Consider the following 14,730-nt stretch of genomic DNA (forward strand, 5'->3'; position numbering starts at 1 on the left):
GACCCAAGCGGTTTCCTATTCGAAATGAAAAGTTCGTTTCCAGTGCTATTCAAAGTGCGTACTACGAAGCCGCCAAGGGCACTCGCTGAACGAATGATGAATGAAAAACTAAGGCGAGGGCAAACAAAGGGAAGGGCGGGGAACAAAAGCATTGCTCGCTCACAGGGCACGGAACACTTTTGCGAAGCCTCGCCACCGACCTTCTTTCCACTGGGGAACAATTCACGTGCATTGAGAACACACTGACCGGGGTAAAAAGAGGAGGTTGCTTTAGAGCCGGCTGCTGCTCTGAGCTTGCAAATAAGGGCCTGTGAACGACGACCGTAGAATATCAAGCGAAAGGTGGTTACGACAGCCGCAAATTTGCACCGCGGCTTTTGGGCCGTCTCTCGAAACGCAGCCCAGGGCTGGGAGGACCCCTCTACGCGGCCAGCATACGACTAAAGACTGCCCAGGCGTCTTACCGAAACTACCAGGAAAAGAAGCGGAGACGGAACTGAGGGGTTGGTAAAGGCGAGGAATGAGAGAAATGAGGACGATAAACTAAAAATATTGAAGGAGGGGGCGGGGAGTAAGAAGGGATGTCAGAGGTCCCATTTAAGCCAGTAGAAAACATTTACAATGAGGTGGGTGATGGAGCACTGAAAGATACTGCAAGATATATAACGTAGACTAATGAAACGACTGCAGTGCCAGTAGGATTTCTTCCTCTTTCGGGATTATGCCGTAGACAGGATGGAAACGGGCAGAGCACAATTTTCGCAAAGGGTTATTTCACCCTAAACTTGTCAGTTCGTGCTCACAAACTTATGTTGCTTTCCTCTAGGCATTCTCTTTCATCGTCCTGTTCATTCTTTCTTCGGCGTATTGTTGTATAGTTTAAGATGTTAGCAAAGCTGCGCGGCACAGAACGAAAACAGTGCATTTGAAAGCAGATACACAAGTTGGAATTTTTTTGAACGAGGAGATTTGTGAGCGAGGTCACCGAATAATGAGATCTATTCTATGGTCTGTTTGGTACGGGACGTGCTTCGTTTCCGAACTGTATAGGAAATCTCGAGCGATGGCCGCGCTAATGCCTCTGAGCCGAGGGGCATTCATCGAAGTTGGTGGCAATCCGTTTTCGTTCTCCTCCGTATTCAAAGGAGGCCCCGAGCAAAAGCTGCGTTGCGACTTTACCTTCATGTAAGTGCTAACAAAGAGGAATACAGGTGCAAGAATTGAAAAAAAAAAGGAACCCTGACCCACTTCCAATTTTTTTTCTTCTTTACTGGAAACACTGTGCTTTCAGTTAGCCGAAGCCTCTTGAAAGAGTAGAAACTTCAAAACGAACGGGTGCCTTAAGGGAAGAACAGTTTCCTTCCGTCGTCGCTTCACAGAAGATAGAAATGACCTCTGAGAAAGCATTACCAGTGAAGAAAGGTATAAAAGAATAAATGAGAAAAAGGGAAAGAGCACACATTGAGAAGTAGACTACGAAAGCACCTGGTTTGCTATTTCATGCCATAAAACAAAACGGGATATTGTTTATGAAAGAAAGAGAGAGGGGAAAAGGCAGCACAGTGGATAAGTGCACGTGCGTGAAATGCCCAAATAAGTAAAAAAATATTGCACAAACCCCGTATTCCTCATAATCTATCAAAATTCTTTCTAAATCGAGGGTGGAGTTGTGCAATGCAGCCAGTGTTCGCGTAGCACCTACGTGGGCTGTAGCGGACCGTAGTCGTCCATCTGTGGGAATCAAATCAGATGAAGTGGTGCCATAATTTTTTCAACGTCGTGTACATTGTCTAAAAGAATATGTTTAAAAACAATACGGTAGTGCTGACAACTAAGTTCTCAATAGTAAGAAAAAGTAATAATTGTTGAGAATATGCTTGCAAAAAACCATGTTGTCAATGTGAGGCATGCCGTAGTGGAGGCCTCCGGAGCTTTTTATCACATGGTGTGCTTTAACGCGCACCTGAATATACAAATACTGGCCTCCACAAAATTTTCTCATCGAAATGCGATGGCCGCGGCAGGAATCTAACCAGTGACTTTCAAGGCAGCAGTCGATAACCGTGACCACCGTCACACGACGGCTGCGGCTTCATCGAAAAAGAGAATGAGCGAGATGATGAGCGGGGGCAGTAAGAAATGAAGCAGATGTTCAACATCATCGCACATACACGGGGTTTTCTATCACCTTCTTATGCGTTTTTGCTACTCTGTTGTTCCGAAGTTCGGCGAAAACTGCACAGCGTATGGTGACTTTCTTATACCTGACGGCGCAGATGCCAATGTCTTGTATCGGTTTCGATATAATGTTGGCAGAGAAAGAAAACAAAACATGGCTGATCCCCCAATATAGAAATCGGTATAACACAAAAGTAAAAGGAGTCTTTACAGAGGTAGTTGAGTGTTTGTTGTGCATTTTTTCCACAACAGCTACAAATTGCAAAGTCAGGATAAGAACGGCAAGCAGCTCTAAACTTGCAGCGCACAGCTCAAGCAGAAAGCACTCACGAAATTAGCATATACAAGACGAGCGCGAAGTTACAATGATAACAGCTCGTCCTTTAAAGAAACACGCATGAAATGAGCGCAGAAGTATACAGAAGACAAGCACGAATAACCGTCACACTTCGTTCTACGTCGTGCGTCAGCAGCGTGCTCATTTTCCATTTCGTAAAAGTGACCACAGCAGCATGTGAAAGTGACTCCCGTCCTCTCTCGAATTACGAGTCTGATAAGCGCGTACGCAAGAGAGCCCACGTTCCGTGGAGGCGGCTCTTCCTGGAGGCGACGACCTTTTGAGCGCGCCCAACACGAGTCCGTCACGCCATCTCGCCACTGATAACGAAAACGTGCTGAATTTTAGGCACTCTGAGGACTGCCAGATGGTGTACGGTGTATACGAATGGCTTGCCATGAGCACTCAAATTGACGGACGCTGCGCAGCGCGTACGTCAACGCAGCGCGCAGTGAGTCGCGAGGTTGCTGGTTCGATTCAGTGCGCCAAGTGCTTGCCTTCTGGTTTATTTCTTTGCAATCGCTTATTCATTTTTCAACGTCACTTCCGTGACGCAAGTACGTCAGTGGAGCCTTGGTGGGCCCCGGCATAAAACACTTTCGGGTTAAAATTTTACTTTGCTACTTATTGCGTGTGACGCTTAATCTATATATGCCCACGAATGTGTTTTTATACGAAGGATGAAGCATTTCTTGCGTAACTATCGACCGAAATGAAGCTCATGTACTATCACGTTAGCTGGTTAATTTTGCGGAATACTACGAATCACTAAATTGGAGTAAAAGCAGAAGTTAGTAAAATACGAATGACGACCAACAACCGAGAATAATTTTTAGAGATTGTCAAGCACAAACGATAGCGCCACGAAGAACCAGGAAGCGCTGACACCGCCGACTCTCCTTAGGGAACAATATTCGATACCGTCTCCAATACAAGGCACTCGATAAAGAAAGGGAAGAACTCATCCCAAAACGGTGTGAAATCTGACCACCGCCAGACGGAAGTGGTGTCCGGAAGCAGAAAGAAAGAAAGCAAGAAAAAGAGAACCAACGAAAATGTCCCTAACATCTCGACTTCCACCCTCACTTCAGTCCCCGTTTTTCCCGCTGTTCCCCGCGATATCCTCCCGGCCTTGTCGTCCTGTTATGTCAGCCTCGCTGCCGCAAGCTATCCTGGCGTGTCTGCCTTGGCTTGCGTTTGGTCTGCTGGTACTTCAAAAACGATTTATCGATGCCTGCAGAAGGAACGGGTAAAAAATGCAATCGGGAAGGCCTCATTGCCCGGGGCCGAAAGTAGGAATCGGCGAAACGCGAGAGACGAGAGCAAATAGGGAGGAGCTGCTGCAGTAATGACGTAAAAACGGAGCACGACCAAAGAAGAGTTGCTTGTGACCTTCCTTGCGCGATGCCGCTGCTGGAACTCGAATGTCTTTCACGGTAGAAGGCTTGAAAAGGCTGAAATGCGTTCGAAAATCGGCTCTTCGTTTGAAGGTGGGCACTGCAGAAGCAGCCCATTGGATGAAGGGAAGAACTACAAGGCGGCTCAGGTCAGCGCATTACATTGGTTCGGGTCTACCTACTGCTTTTCCTTTCTTTCTTTCTTTCTTTCTTTCTTTCTTTCTTTCTTATAATACCTAAACAATAATCAGCTCTTGTCTGCTGCCCTACCGAATATGTCGGCACTAGAGACTGGCAGTTAGATGCTCTTTTGCTTATTTTTAGAACAAGTGCAGCCACATAGTATGCGGAAACGAGTCAGTAGGTATGTTGCCCAAGTGTAACTATACTGATATTGATTCGTTGGAATATGCTGCCACAGCCGTACATTAATTTGTGTTGTGGCAGACAAAAAGCACGAGGACTCTGTTCACGCTGTCTGGGTTTCTCGAAAGTCTACCAAACCGCCCAAACGTCGGTCGGCTTGTTTTGACAAAGTTCATTACGTAAATGCAATTAGAGGGTCACTGCGACGTAACATTGGTACGTGTGATATTAAGCTTGTTTTTTATCCAACCAATTTATATTTGTTTTATATTTGAAATATTTCATATGCCTCCTGCTCCGTTACAGGGGCCACATACCTGCGTTGAACTTCCAGTGGCCGAAGAACAAATGAACTTTTGAGTGTATAAGCCCTAATATTCTTACTGCGGCTGCTTATGCGATTACTCAAAATCGTCACTGTTTAACCCACATGAGCACCGCATCAGGAAAGTGAAGCAATCGCAATGGCGATTTCTTCATTCATTCAGTATTGCTTTATACATTGCGTAATCATAGATTCTTGACGGCTCATTCCTGTAACGTACGTTATTAAAAACGTCTTGCCGCGATAATTAGAATGTGTTGCATTTTTCGTACATCTGGCACGGATATAAAAAATCTAAATATTTTTGTGTCATTTTGTTACAGTTGCACAGTTGGAAGTCAGTCGGCCGATTAGTGTGTACCTTGTCGATACTAATGTATTATTGACAGCGAAAAGAAATCGTCCGTGTTTACAATTTTGCCGAACTAATCTGAAGTCTGTCATACTAACTGGTCTACACTGGTTTTTTGTAAGCGCAATTAGCAGTTGCAGATTAACGGTAAAACGTTACGCCAACCTGAAGCTTTGGGAACCTGAAAACACAAACCCTTTACTCACTATGAAACATTCATTGACCAACTGATTGCGCTGCGTCTCGCTATTCTGCTAAGTTTTTTTCCTTTTGAGATTCTGAGTGGTCTATGAACACTGTAAGCTAAAGATGGAATAAAAGAAATCAATAATAATAAATGAACAAAGCGTGTGGCTTTGAGATAAAATTGTGGAAAATCACCAAGTGCAGCTTTATCTGCGTGCTAATTAGGGAGAAAAATATTACCTTTGGAAGTTAGTAGTTAAGAATGTCACCATAAATTTCCTACCTCATTTGATGATAGTTACTTCCTGTTCATGTTGAGATGAGCTACCATTCAGAAGATGCTGCCCATTCTCAAAGAGAATGCCTAATGGCATCCCAGGTCTTGCTCATCTAGAACCATATGCGCATCCTTATTCCTTGCAAAAGATTCCCTAGAGGTTGTTCGTTTGTTTGTATTCTGCAGTGGGTGAAACTATTATGGGTGAAACTTAATCAAGTAAAGTAAGCGTTTGTAGAGTGAATAGAAGAGCGTCTTTACGGCACAGCTAAGGAAACCGGCTTTTGACAGCAAAATTCCGGGCTCGCTTTCACCACGGTAGCGTGAAGAGAAACGCACGGTTCTCGAAAGTGTAAAATAGAGCGTTCCAGACTCAAGCCAGTGGTGAACCACCCCAGGAATCATTTCAAGCATAAAAATAATCAGCGGTGCTCACTTCTGCAACGCTGCTTTCTGCCGGCGACACAAACAGGACAGCGCCATTTATCATGATACAAATAAGGCTTCAAGTAAGTAAGAACGAAATGGCGATTAAAAAAAAAACGTCTGAGATCTGAAGTGGGTCTTCAGGAGACGTGTATAGGCACGAATTAAGAGTGTCTCGGAATATAAGAAGGTGGCATTGAAAATGGCAGTGCCGTCTACTGAAAGAAAATGGTGGCACTCAAAATACCAAACCAATATTGCAAGAGAACGAATATAAAAGAAAACTGATAAAAGGAGACAAAAATACGTAGCGACAACTGTTCTAAGTTCATAGTGTGGCATTGCTTGACGTCTGAGATCCGATATAAAGTCAGTTTGGCAAGCTTTTACTTTATGCTTCTGGACAAAAAAAAACAAACAAACAAAAACCTTCTTTTGATTTTTTAGTGGCTACCCAAAGCTGTCGTCCCCACAAGTTAGAATACATGAACCGCGTGCAAGTACTAGTAGTCATTTTCGGTCAAAGCACAACCTCATTGGACGTTTTATTGCATTAGTAAAGCTCGTTATTGGGCCAGCTGTTGCCAGTCAAAGGAAAATTAGACGACGCAAACAACCAGCGATGAATAGGTGGAAGAGCGTCATCAGAATTGGTAAGAGATAAGCATAGGTTAGGGCTCCCTATATACTGAAGGTATATAATTTAGTAAAACTTGTTGTTGAGCTAGTTAGTGCATGTTACAAGAAACTTAGATGACGCAAACCCATGGCGAGAAATTGGCGAAAGGACAGAGCTTCATCAGAAATAGGAAGAGATGAGCATAACTTAGGGCTCGCTATATATGAAGGATTATACTATAGCAAAAATTTGTTGTTGGGCTAGTTAATGCACGTTACGAGAAAATGAGATGACAAGAACCACCGAGAAACTATAGGCCAACGGGAAGTCTGTGTGACCTAACGCTACCTTGTTGCATTTTCTGAACATGAAGAAAAATAAAACTAGTTAAAAAATCTACGTAGTAGTTATTCTTCGCAAGGGTAATAGAATACCATTTTCTCTCTTCTTAGTTCGATAAGTTTGGGGGAATAGAAGTAATTGCGCAAATATTCCAGCCGGGCAAGCCGAACGCCCAGCAATCTGCCTTTCTTAACGAGGTTATGCGCAATTTGTAAGCACATTATCGCTTTGTCATCTTGAACCTACACTCTACTGGTTATGCTTTTTTTCTGTCTCAACATTTTCACGTTTTAAAATTACCTAGTATTTCTTCATAATCAATGCAATACTGTGCGAGTAGTATAGACAACGCAATGCTCAGGAAAAAGAAAAAAAAAACTTCACCTCCGTAGATATGTCGGAAAAAAATACTCGATTTCGGGAATGCTGCTGTGAAGTGCCTTCTAGCAAGACATTCTTGAGTAAAGTAATGCTACTTTTATTACGATTATTGAAAAAACGCTGGTTTGCTTACAATATGTGTTACGTACACCTTTGTATATCCCAATATGTATTGAACTAAAGTGCCTTTAGGTATTTTCTGCTGAGCCCGACTTACTTCTTTAAATTAGGGACCCAAAAAGATGCCGTTTTTTCTTAATTTACCTGCATACGTATTTTTTTTCATTTTTGGAAGTTTTAGCTCGATAGTCTGTGAATTCAAAGTCAAAAAGTGATGACGTGGTGCACAGCATGTCTTCTCTTCCACAAGATGACAGGCCTAGGAGAAAATGAGATCACTGTGGCTACCTCATTACCCGTATGCAGCCGGTTTTTTAGCGTCGAAGAAAAGCCCTCTTCGCTTTCCTCGGGGAAAAGAAGTAATGAACTGCAGGGAGTCTAACGATAAGAGGCCGTCGATGGCTCACCTCTCTTGGGGGTCTGTGAGTTTGGACGGACAGTGACGAAGCTTTGTAGACACATGGCGAGTTTGGTCACGCAGGACGGTCAAGAAGAGGTGAGCCTGAAGGCGACGCCTAGCGTCGTGAACAAAGAACAGAGCACCAGCCTCAACTCCACCGAGACTGGAAGCAGGGCCCGCGATGGCGAGAAGTCGTGCTGCATGGCGGCTCTTTTCTCGCCTGCGGGATCGCGTGGCAGTAAAAGAAAAGAGGAAGAGATCAAGATGAGAGAAGACGTTGATGTGAAAGAAGAAGAAAAAGTGGATGTTATGCAGAGTCATTTAGGTTTAGTCATTTAGGCTTAGGATCAAGGATCATCATCATCATCATCATCATCATCATTTAGGTTCTGGCCGATGGTGTCCTTCGCTCATCTTAACTGACAGCGATTATTATGAACGAACTTTGACTTGGTTATGGATGATTTTCGTGGAGACTGCATTATTATTCCGTTACGTCAAAGTGCAATTTACCGAGTTCGTCCTGAGAAGATCTCTTCCTATTTTGCGTTTCGCACATCAGATGCAACGCCAGGTGGAGTTCTTGCAGGAGATGCATTCACGCCAAAAAAATAGTTCAGTGGTATCAGCATTCGTTCCAAAGGTGGCCTTTCATGGCGTTTCCAAACTCAGTAACAAATAAACATGCTTTCAGAACGAACACTGTTATTCATACGGTTGTAAATGATTGTTGCGGATCACCTGGTGTCTGTTTGTTTTCGTTTATCAGTTCCTTTACGATTAGTTCCGTTAGCGCACCGTGTTAGCCAATCGCAGCAACCGCGCTTATAATGACGAAATGCAAGGGCGAGATACGTGGACTTGAACATGTCGCTGACCGAACTTATTCTATGTGTTCCAATGCGTGACACCTAATGTAATTAACGCGGTACAAGGAATAATCGAGAAGAGCCGTCGGATGTCAACCCGTAATTTGAATAGCTAAATAGCAAGCAGCATTTCATGGCTGACCAGGCCACACCTCGCGCAAGCTGAGCAACAACTGACACGCTCGGCAACCGACACTTAAGTACCAGTGCTCGGGTTCTGCAAGAAGGAAGCAAAACTATGCTCACAGAGACAACAACCACGAGCTCGCAATGAAGAAACACGCTGTGCTGACGAAAACACACCTACCGTTGAGCACGTGCACCACGACGCTTGTGGAATCAGCGTTCGATGGGCCGCAGGTGTAGTTGCCGGAGTCTTGCGGCCGGGCGTTTCGTATGAAGAGGCTGCTGACGTACGCGTCAGGAGGGCGCTTGGCACCCGAGATGTGGCCCGGGCCGCCCTTCGTCTCGTCGTAGTTGATAACGCGGTCGTTGTGGTACCAGAATACAAACACTGGCGGCTCAGGACTGTGCTCGATCGCGCAGCTCACGTTGATCGACGAGCCACTGTTGATGAACAGCTCCGGTGCCTCCAGGATCCGTGCACGTGGAACTGGTGGAAGAAGACAAACATCGCGGAACACGACCATGTAGTTCTTGCTGCAGGCTCTCCAAGCAGTCTCTCTTGATCGGCTGGTATATTTGTTAGCGTGTTTCTTTACAGACGAGACAGCCAGACTAAACTAGGAAGTCCGTCACCTCTGAGCATCGTTTACCGTTAGTCAAGAGGTTGTTGTAAAGGGCCTCAAGGTGAGCGTAGCGATATGTAAAAGATAGAGCGAGGCTTTTTGTCAGCTGTAGTTTTGTCATTTATGTCAGGGACACTGACGTGATCATGTGTTCGACAAAAGCATTTGTTCTCGTAAAGTCGAGATATTTTGTCCTTCGAAACCAATTTTGTGACTAGTTGAAGCGCAAAAACGTTTTACTCGCGCAAGTTAGTTGAACTGTCATGGTGGTCAGATTTTTATTGTGTGATTTTGGTTAGGATAAAGCTGTTGATTATTTTTCAAAGAATAGGCTACGCAGCAAGTTTCTATGATACTTTGTCTACACTTTGCCCTACAAATTGACCTTCTTTCCTTTGTCTTCACTTGGCTCTTCAAAAACTCACAGCACTTAAGCTTGCCCACTTTCTCTTTATGTTTGTTCATTTATTTATGCATATAATTGCCTTTTCAATGTCTGAAACGTTGCGTATTGTATTCACCCTGTACTGCCACTTTCTTAATCAATTTGCGGAATTGAATAGGTTTTTCCTTCCAGAAGAAACGTTATACCAAAGCCTTAGGAGGCCAATTGTTCATTCTATTCCAAAATTGCCGTAATTGTTTAAAAAATCTGCACAGGTATATATGAAAGAGAAGCGGTTGCTTTAGTAATAATATTGTGTTTCTACATAATGTTATTCAAGTGTTCACACTTTTCTCTCGTCTTTTTTTTTCTTTATCTCCTCTTATATTCTTTTCCTGTACACTCTGAGTGGCAGCTGAGAGCCTGCTCGTCCATATTTTCTGGGTGTCCTTATCTTCTGGGTACGCATAATAAATAATATAATGTGCAGAAATAAACTTCATCTTTTAAGTGCTTTCATATGTGATATACATGGTATCTCAAATACATGGGACACATCGTGAGTAACTTCTCAAATTTTTTCAGATTCAACAATTATTTTTGAAATTAATCAAAGTTGCAAAAGCAGTGAATGGGTCAGCTAAAAAAACCCAATTTTCTGATTTAGAACTCAGGATGTGATGTACGATTACACACAACTACCATTGTATAAAAGTAAGATAAACGCCTTTTCGATTGGTGTTATTGTCTCCCTTGTTGAGAAGCTTGCCATTGATGCTAACGCAATCACATAATTGGCTAAATGTGGCTCATTGCGGATGCTAAAGGGTGTTTTAACATTTAACGTGAAAGTGTTTTATACCGGGATCTACCACGAGAAATATCCAGTGTAGAGAATTATCCCACCGATACTACACTGCAGGTCAAGAGAGAGAAGAAAAAAATATCAGAAAGAGGGGGAGGTTAACTAGACTGAGTCCAGTTTGCTACCCTACACAGGGAGAGGGGAATAAGGCAGAGAAAAAGGGAGAGAGGATGATATACGCAATGCACATAACGCACACACCGTACATACAAGGCAGTAAAACCTTCAAGGTTTCACAGCCAGTGAGACCTTGAAATATTGCAGGTCACGATGCCTATATATACGGGGTGGCTAGTGCACTGTTGTGCAGGGGGAGTTTCAAAAGTCAACACGCGCTGTTCGCGCTCCCTCGCCACGCGGCGAGCGATGAGGTGGTGGCGAGAGAGAGCGAATTGTCTCTTGATGAGAAAACGCAGTGTCTCTCTTGCGCTTAAGCAGACCGGCCATCACTACAGTAGCAGCACCAGACAACGATGCAGCCTTCACCTAAGGTGTTTCATCCTTTGAAGCGTAATGTCAGAAACATCTCAACTTCTAAAAACAGTGAAGACACGAAACATTAAAAAAAGTGATGGAACTATGCAAGCGCTGACTCACAAGAACGAGTTTATTTTGCCATAGCAAAATCTGCAACAACACAAAAAACAAGAACAAATAAAGTATATGAAGACAGGTGTTCCTTAACGGCACATGAGTTAAGATTATGGTCAGTGTAAAGTTAATTGACAACCTTTTTTTTTTCTCAGCAAGTCTACGGAATGCATTCTTACATGTCAGTCATTGTGTGCATGAATCACGTGAATCTCGAAGAACATTTGGCTGCAATATTCTTGCGTGTTTTCAAAACACTTGTTCAGTCAAAATGTGGAAGGCAACCAAACCTTTAACGAAGCAGAGCAGCATACTGCTCCGTTCATGCTTCAAGGTGCATGCATGTTCTCGCAGTCGATCACTTAGGCAATGGCCTGTTTGCCCATTGTAGGAAATTTCCAGACCACGAAATTCCATACAGTATGTTCGATCGGCACGCAACGAATTATCGTGTGTGCTTGTGGAGCAAGACTGTGCAGCAAATTGTTGCACACTCCTTTCACCACACAATACGCTTCGTTTGTTGGGTACGCTAAAAACGGCCGAAGCTTCGATTCGAGTTGGAAATATTTTGAGTATACATAGGATGCAACATGAACGACTGGGATGGCTATCAATTTCTTCCATTCAGCGCCATCACATTTATCAACGGCCTTTTGAGTAGGAATTTTTTCAAAAGTATTTCCCGAATAATTAAAAACAACATGTGGTTTAGGAAGGCAGGAAAAGTCTAGCTGTTGCTAGCAAGCTTTATTATGAAAATGTGGAATCACATATTGGAAGTCGGCTATTATATGAACGTTGAATTCAAGTTCACTAAGGCAGAATTTCATCAAGAAAGAAGCCACATTATCAGAAAGGTAAAAACTTTAAAATGGTTTATGAAACATCGTCTTCATCGACTTCATCACTACATAGTTTTTTCAGACTACAAATGAAACTTTCATTTTTATGCTTCTGTCTTTTTACTAGGTCTTATATTTTCAGCCTTTTAAACAACTTTCAGCCTTTTAAACAATTTCACCGTGATATGCAAACAAGGCACCCAGGCATGTAAGGAGTAATTAAGCTTGCTAAGATGTTATATAGTATGATTGAGAATGTGTCAAAAGCGTTCATTATACAACGAGAACTAATTAAAAGCCTCCTCCGAATGCTAATATTTGTTCTCTCGAAATCTAGCTCCCTTCTACCTTCCCACCCCCATATTGTTTTTCTTCACTCGGCATCACGATTCAAGCGGATGGCCGGCGCTATGACAAGCCGAGCGCGCCAAACTCGCTAATCCACCCACGTTACGAGCGGTGAGTTCTCGAAGTGCCTACAGTCCTTCGTACGTTGGGCTGCGGCGATGTATAGTCGAGCAACTATCCCCATTTCGGAAGAGTCTCATTAACGCTCACCGATCTGGAAGACCACTGCTTGGACTCAGCTTTCTAATCCTGAATACTTAATTCAATGCCTTGAATCAGAAACTACCAGTCGAACGAGAACCCAGTAAACTCTCGAAAATGATCGATTACCGCGCTCCTTCGCTGCGCGGTCAGTGCACGAATGGGCTGTCAGTGAGCTGTGCAAGCGGCTAACTGCTTAAAAAATATTCGTGTGGTCGAATCGACGAAACGCGGAAACGAGGCACAGCTTTCCTCCGCTTTTCGAATGAAACAGGATCAATATACATAACTTCAGTTTGTCACTTTCATCGCAGCAGGCCCCCTTCTTGTATCTCGTGAAGCAGGTAAATATTTTAATATTGCATTGCCGTGCATTGCGCCAGCGACGGTGAGTGCTCCGCAAAGGAGCTTGTATTCATCTATCGAGGCAATCATTCGAAGTGGACTACGTGTTCTGAGGAGCCGGAATTACCTTTCTGGCCGATGTAGTGATGCAAGTGGAACTAGCCTCGACGGCATGAAATCAATAACGGAAAAGTGGAGGACAGAGCCAAAGGTAGGGCAAGGAAAGACGCTTACGATATCCAAGGTTGCATCGCAATGAAGCACGTAACAGACGTAATCTTATATAACGTGTAAAACATGGCGCGAGGAGGGGCGAGAAGGCATGTTTGCGTCGTATTCGCCAGCGAGACGCCGGAAGGCGGTATACAAGACGCCGGTCCATGTTCGCTGTCTCGACCGTGAGAAGTTGTTTATCATGTCGAGAACTGCTTCCGCTCCGGACTCTCGTCGTTTTGTTGAAAAGGGAATGAGGGGTTAGATCATAGGGGGGCGGAGTACAGAGAGAGAGAGAGAGAGAGAAACACTTCTGCGGCGCGGCAGGAGGAGGATTTGTTTGATCCCGCGGAGATGCTATATGCTCCAAATGGGATGAGAGCGAAGTTCGTGGGCGGAGAGGACAACGTCTTTTTGAAACTGGGCCAGGGCGTTTCTTTACAATGGAGAATCCGGGGTGAGCGATTGTGCAGCTGACTCGAATTCTACGCTGTCGCACACTTCCTTCTTTAGGCGTGCTGCTTGGGTTTAGGCGCCTTGGTACACGTCATAGTAAAACAAACAGCCGAAAAAAACAAAAAAAAGGCCTTCGTCCATGAAAAGTATCAAGTAGAGCTCTGAAGGTGTCATTAGGCACTTCAAAACGTAAACGAGATCCAGACGCGAGCACACGCTCCAAACGAATAATGGACAGCTCAAGTTCAAACAGAAAGCGCGGAAGTTTAGAAATGGGACAAACTCAGTACTTATCGCTTTCTTCACCAGCATTAGTGGAGAAGCAAAGCGGGTGGCACATCTTCTAAATTTTTTAGCATTTGATAGAGTGTTCTACCGGATCCCATTCTTATCGCGGTACAATACCCCTGCTTTGTGCATTCTCGCACTAAAGAGTGTACAGGGCTACAAACAGTAGAAGTGTCGACTGAAGCCTGTCTCCGGCAATGCAAATAAGCAAGGTGTAGTAAGCGAGAACAGCTCTATTGAAACTCTGATGTTTTTTTTTTTATTTTTTATCATTTTTTTCTCATCTTGCACTGCTTCGAATCCCCTTGTAGCGTATGCAGATAATAAATATTAGGTTCCTAAGTTTAGGAATCTACCCATTATCAATTTGGACGCAATGGTTTATTTGTTCATCACACTGAAGCCTAGACAGGATTTATAGTTGGGATAAAATCAATGCATTCGCTTTCAAAGCGTGCTTTTTGCGGTAGTATTTCGATTAGGCTTTCTTAGCTGTTGTGCAGCATACATATATATTTATGCCTGGCTGGTGGTTGGTAGTGCTAGTGTGTTCTTTTTAACATGCGAATGGTGTTAAAACTTTTATATCAATTATTTTAGTCAGAAGCCTAAAACCTGCGAAGGCAATCTTGTGCATAGGCAAAAATCGTATGTATGCATTAGGATACAAGGAAGGCAAAGTCATAATCAATATGGATGGTACAGCTGAGGTAGCGGAAAAACTCTACAGAAATACAGAAGCCGAAACTACCAGGATGATATTGTAAGAATCAATATTACCACAGAGGAATTTGACATCCTAGCAGTAATGACAGGGAAAATAACGACAGTAACGACTGGGAAAGGGGCAAAACCGTTGGCGAGGATAA

The 14,730-nt window shown here is 43.7% G+C and overlaps 1 protein-coding gene across 1 annotated transcript in view; it reads right to left on the bottom strand.

The window, feature by feature from the left end:
- The window catches only part of LOC142788204 (zwei Ig domain protein zig-8-like), a 238,048-nt gene that overhangs the window by 10,763 nt on the left and 212,555 nt on the right, over positions 1 to 14,730 (bottom strand). Inside the window, exons 4-5 of the mRNA XM_075884776.1 lie at positions 8,883 to 9,188; positions 7,714 to 7,926 (exon numbers count right to left, since the gene is read on the bottom strand). Of these exons, the coding sequence (XP_075740891.1) occupies positions 7,793 to 7,926; positions 8,883 to 9,188 (440 nt within the window). The 3' untranslated portion in view covers positions 7,714 to 7,792. The remainder of the gene's footprint in view (positions 1 to 7,713; positions 7,927 to 8,882; positions 9,189 to 14,730) is intronic.

The sequence above is a fragment of the Rhipicephalus microplus genome, unplaced genomic scaffold (genome assembly GCF_043290135.1).
Source record: "Rhipicephalus microplus isolate Deutch F79 unplaced genomic scaffold, USDA_Rmic scaffold_47, whole genome shotgun sequence".
Lineage (NCBI taxonomy): Eukaryota > Metazoa > Arthropoda > Arachnida > Ixodida > Ixodidae > Rhipicephalus > Rhipicephalus microplus.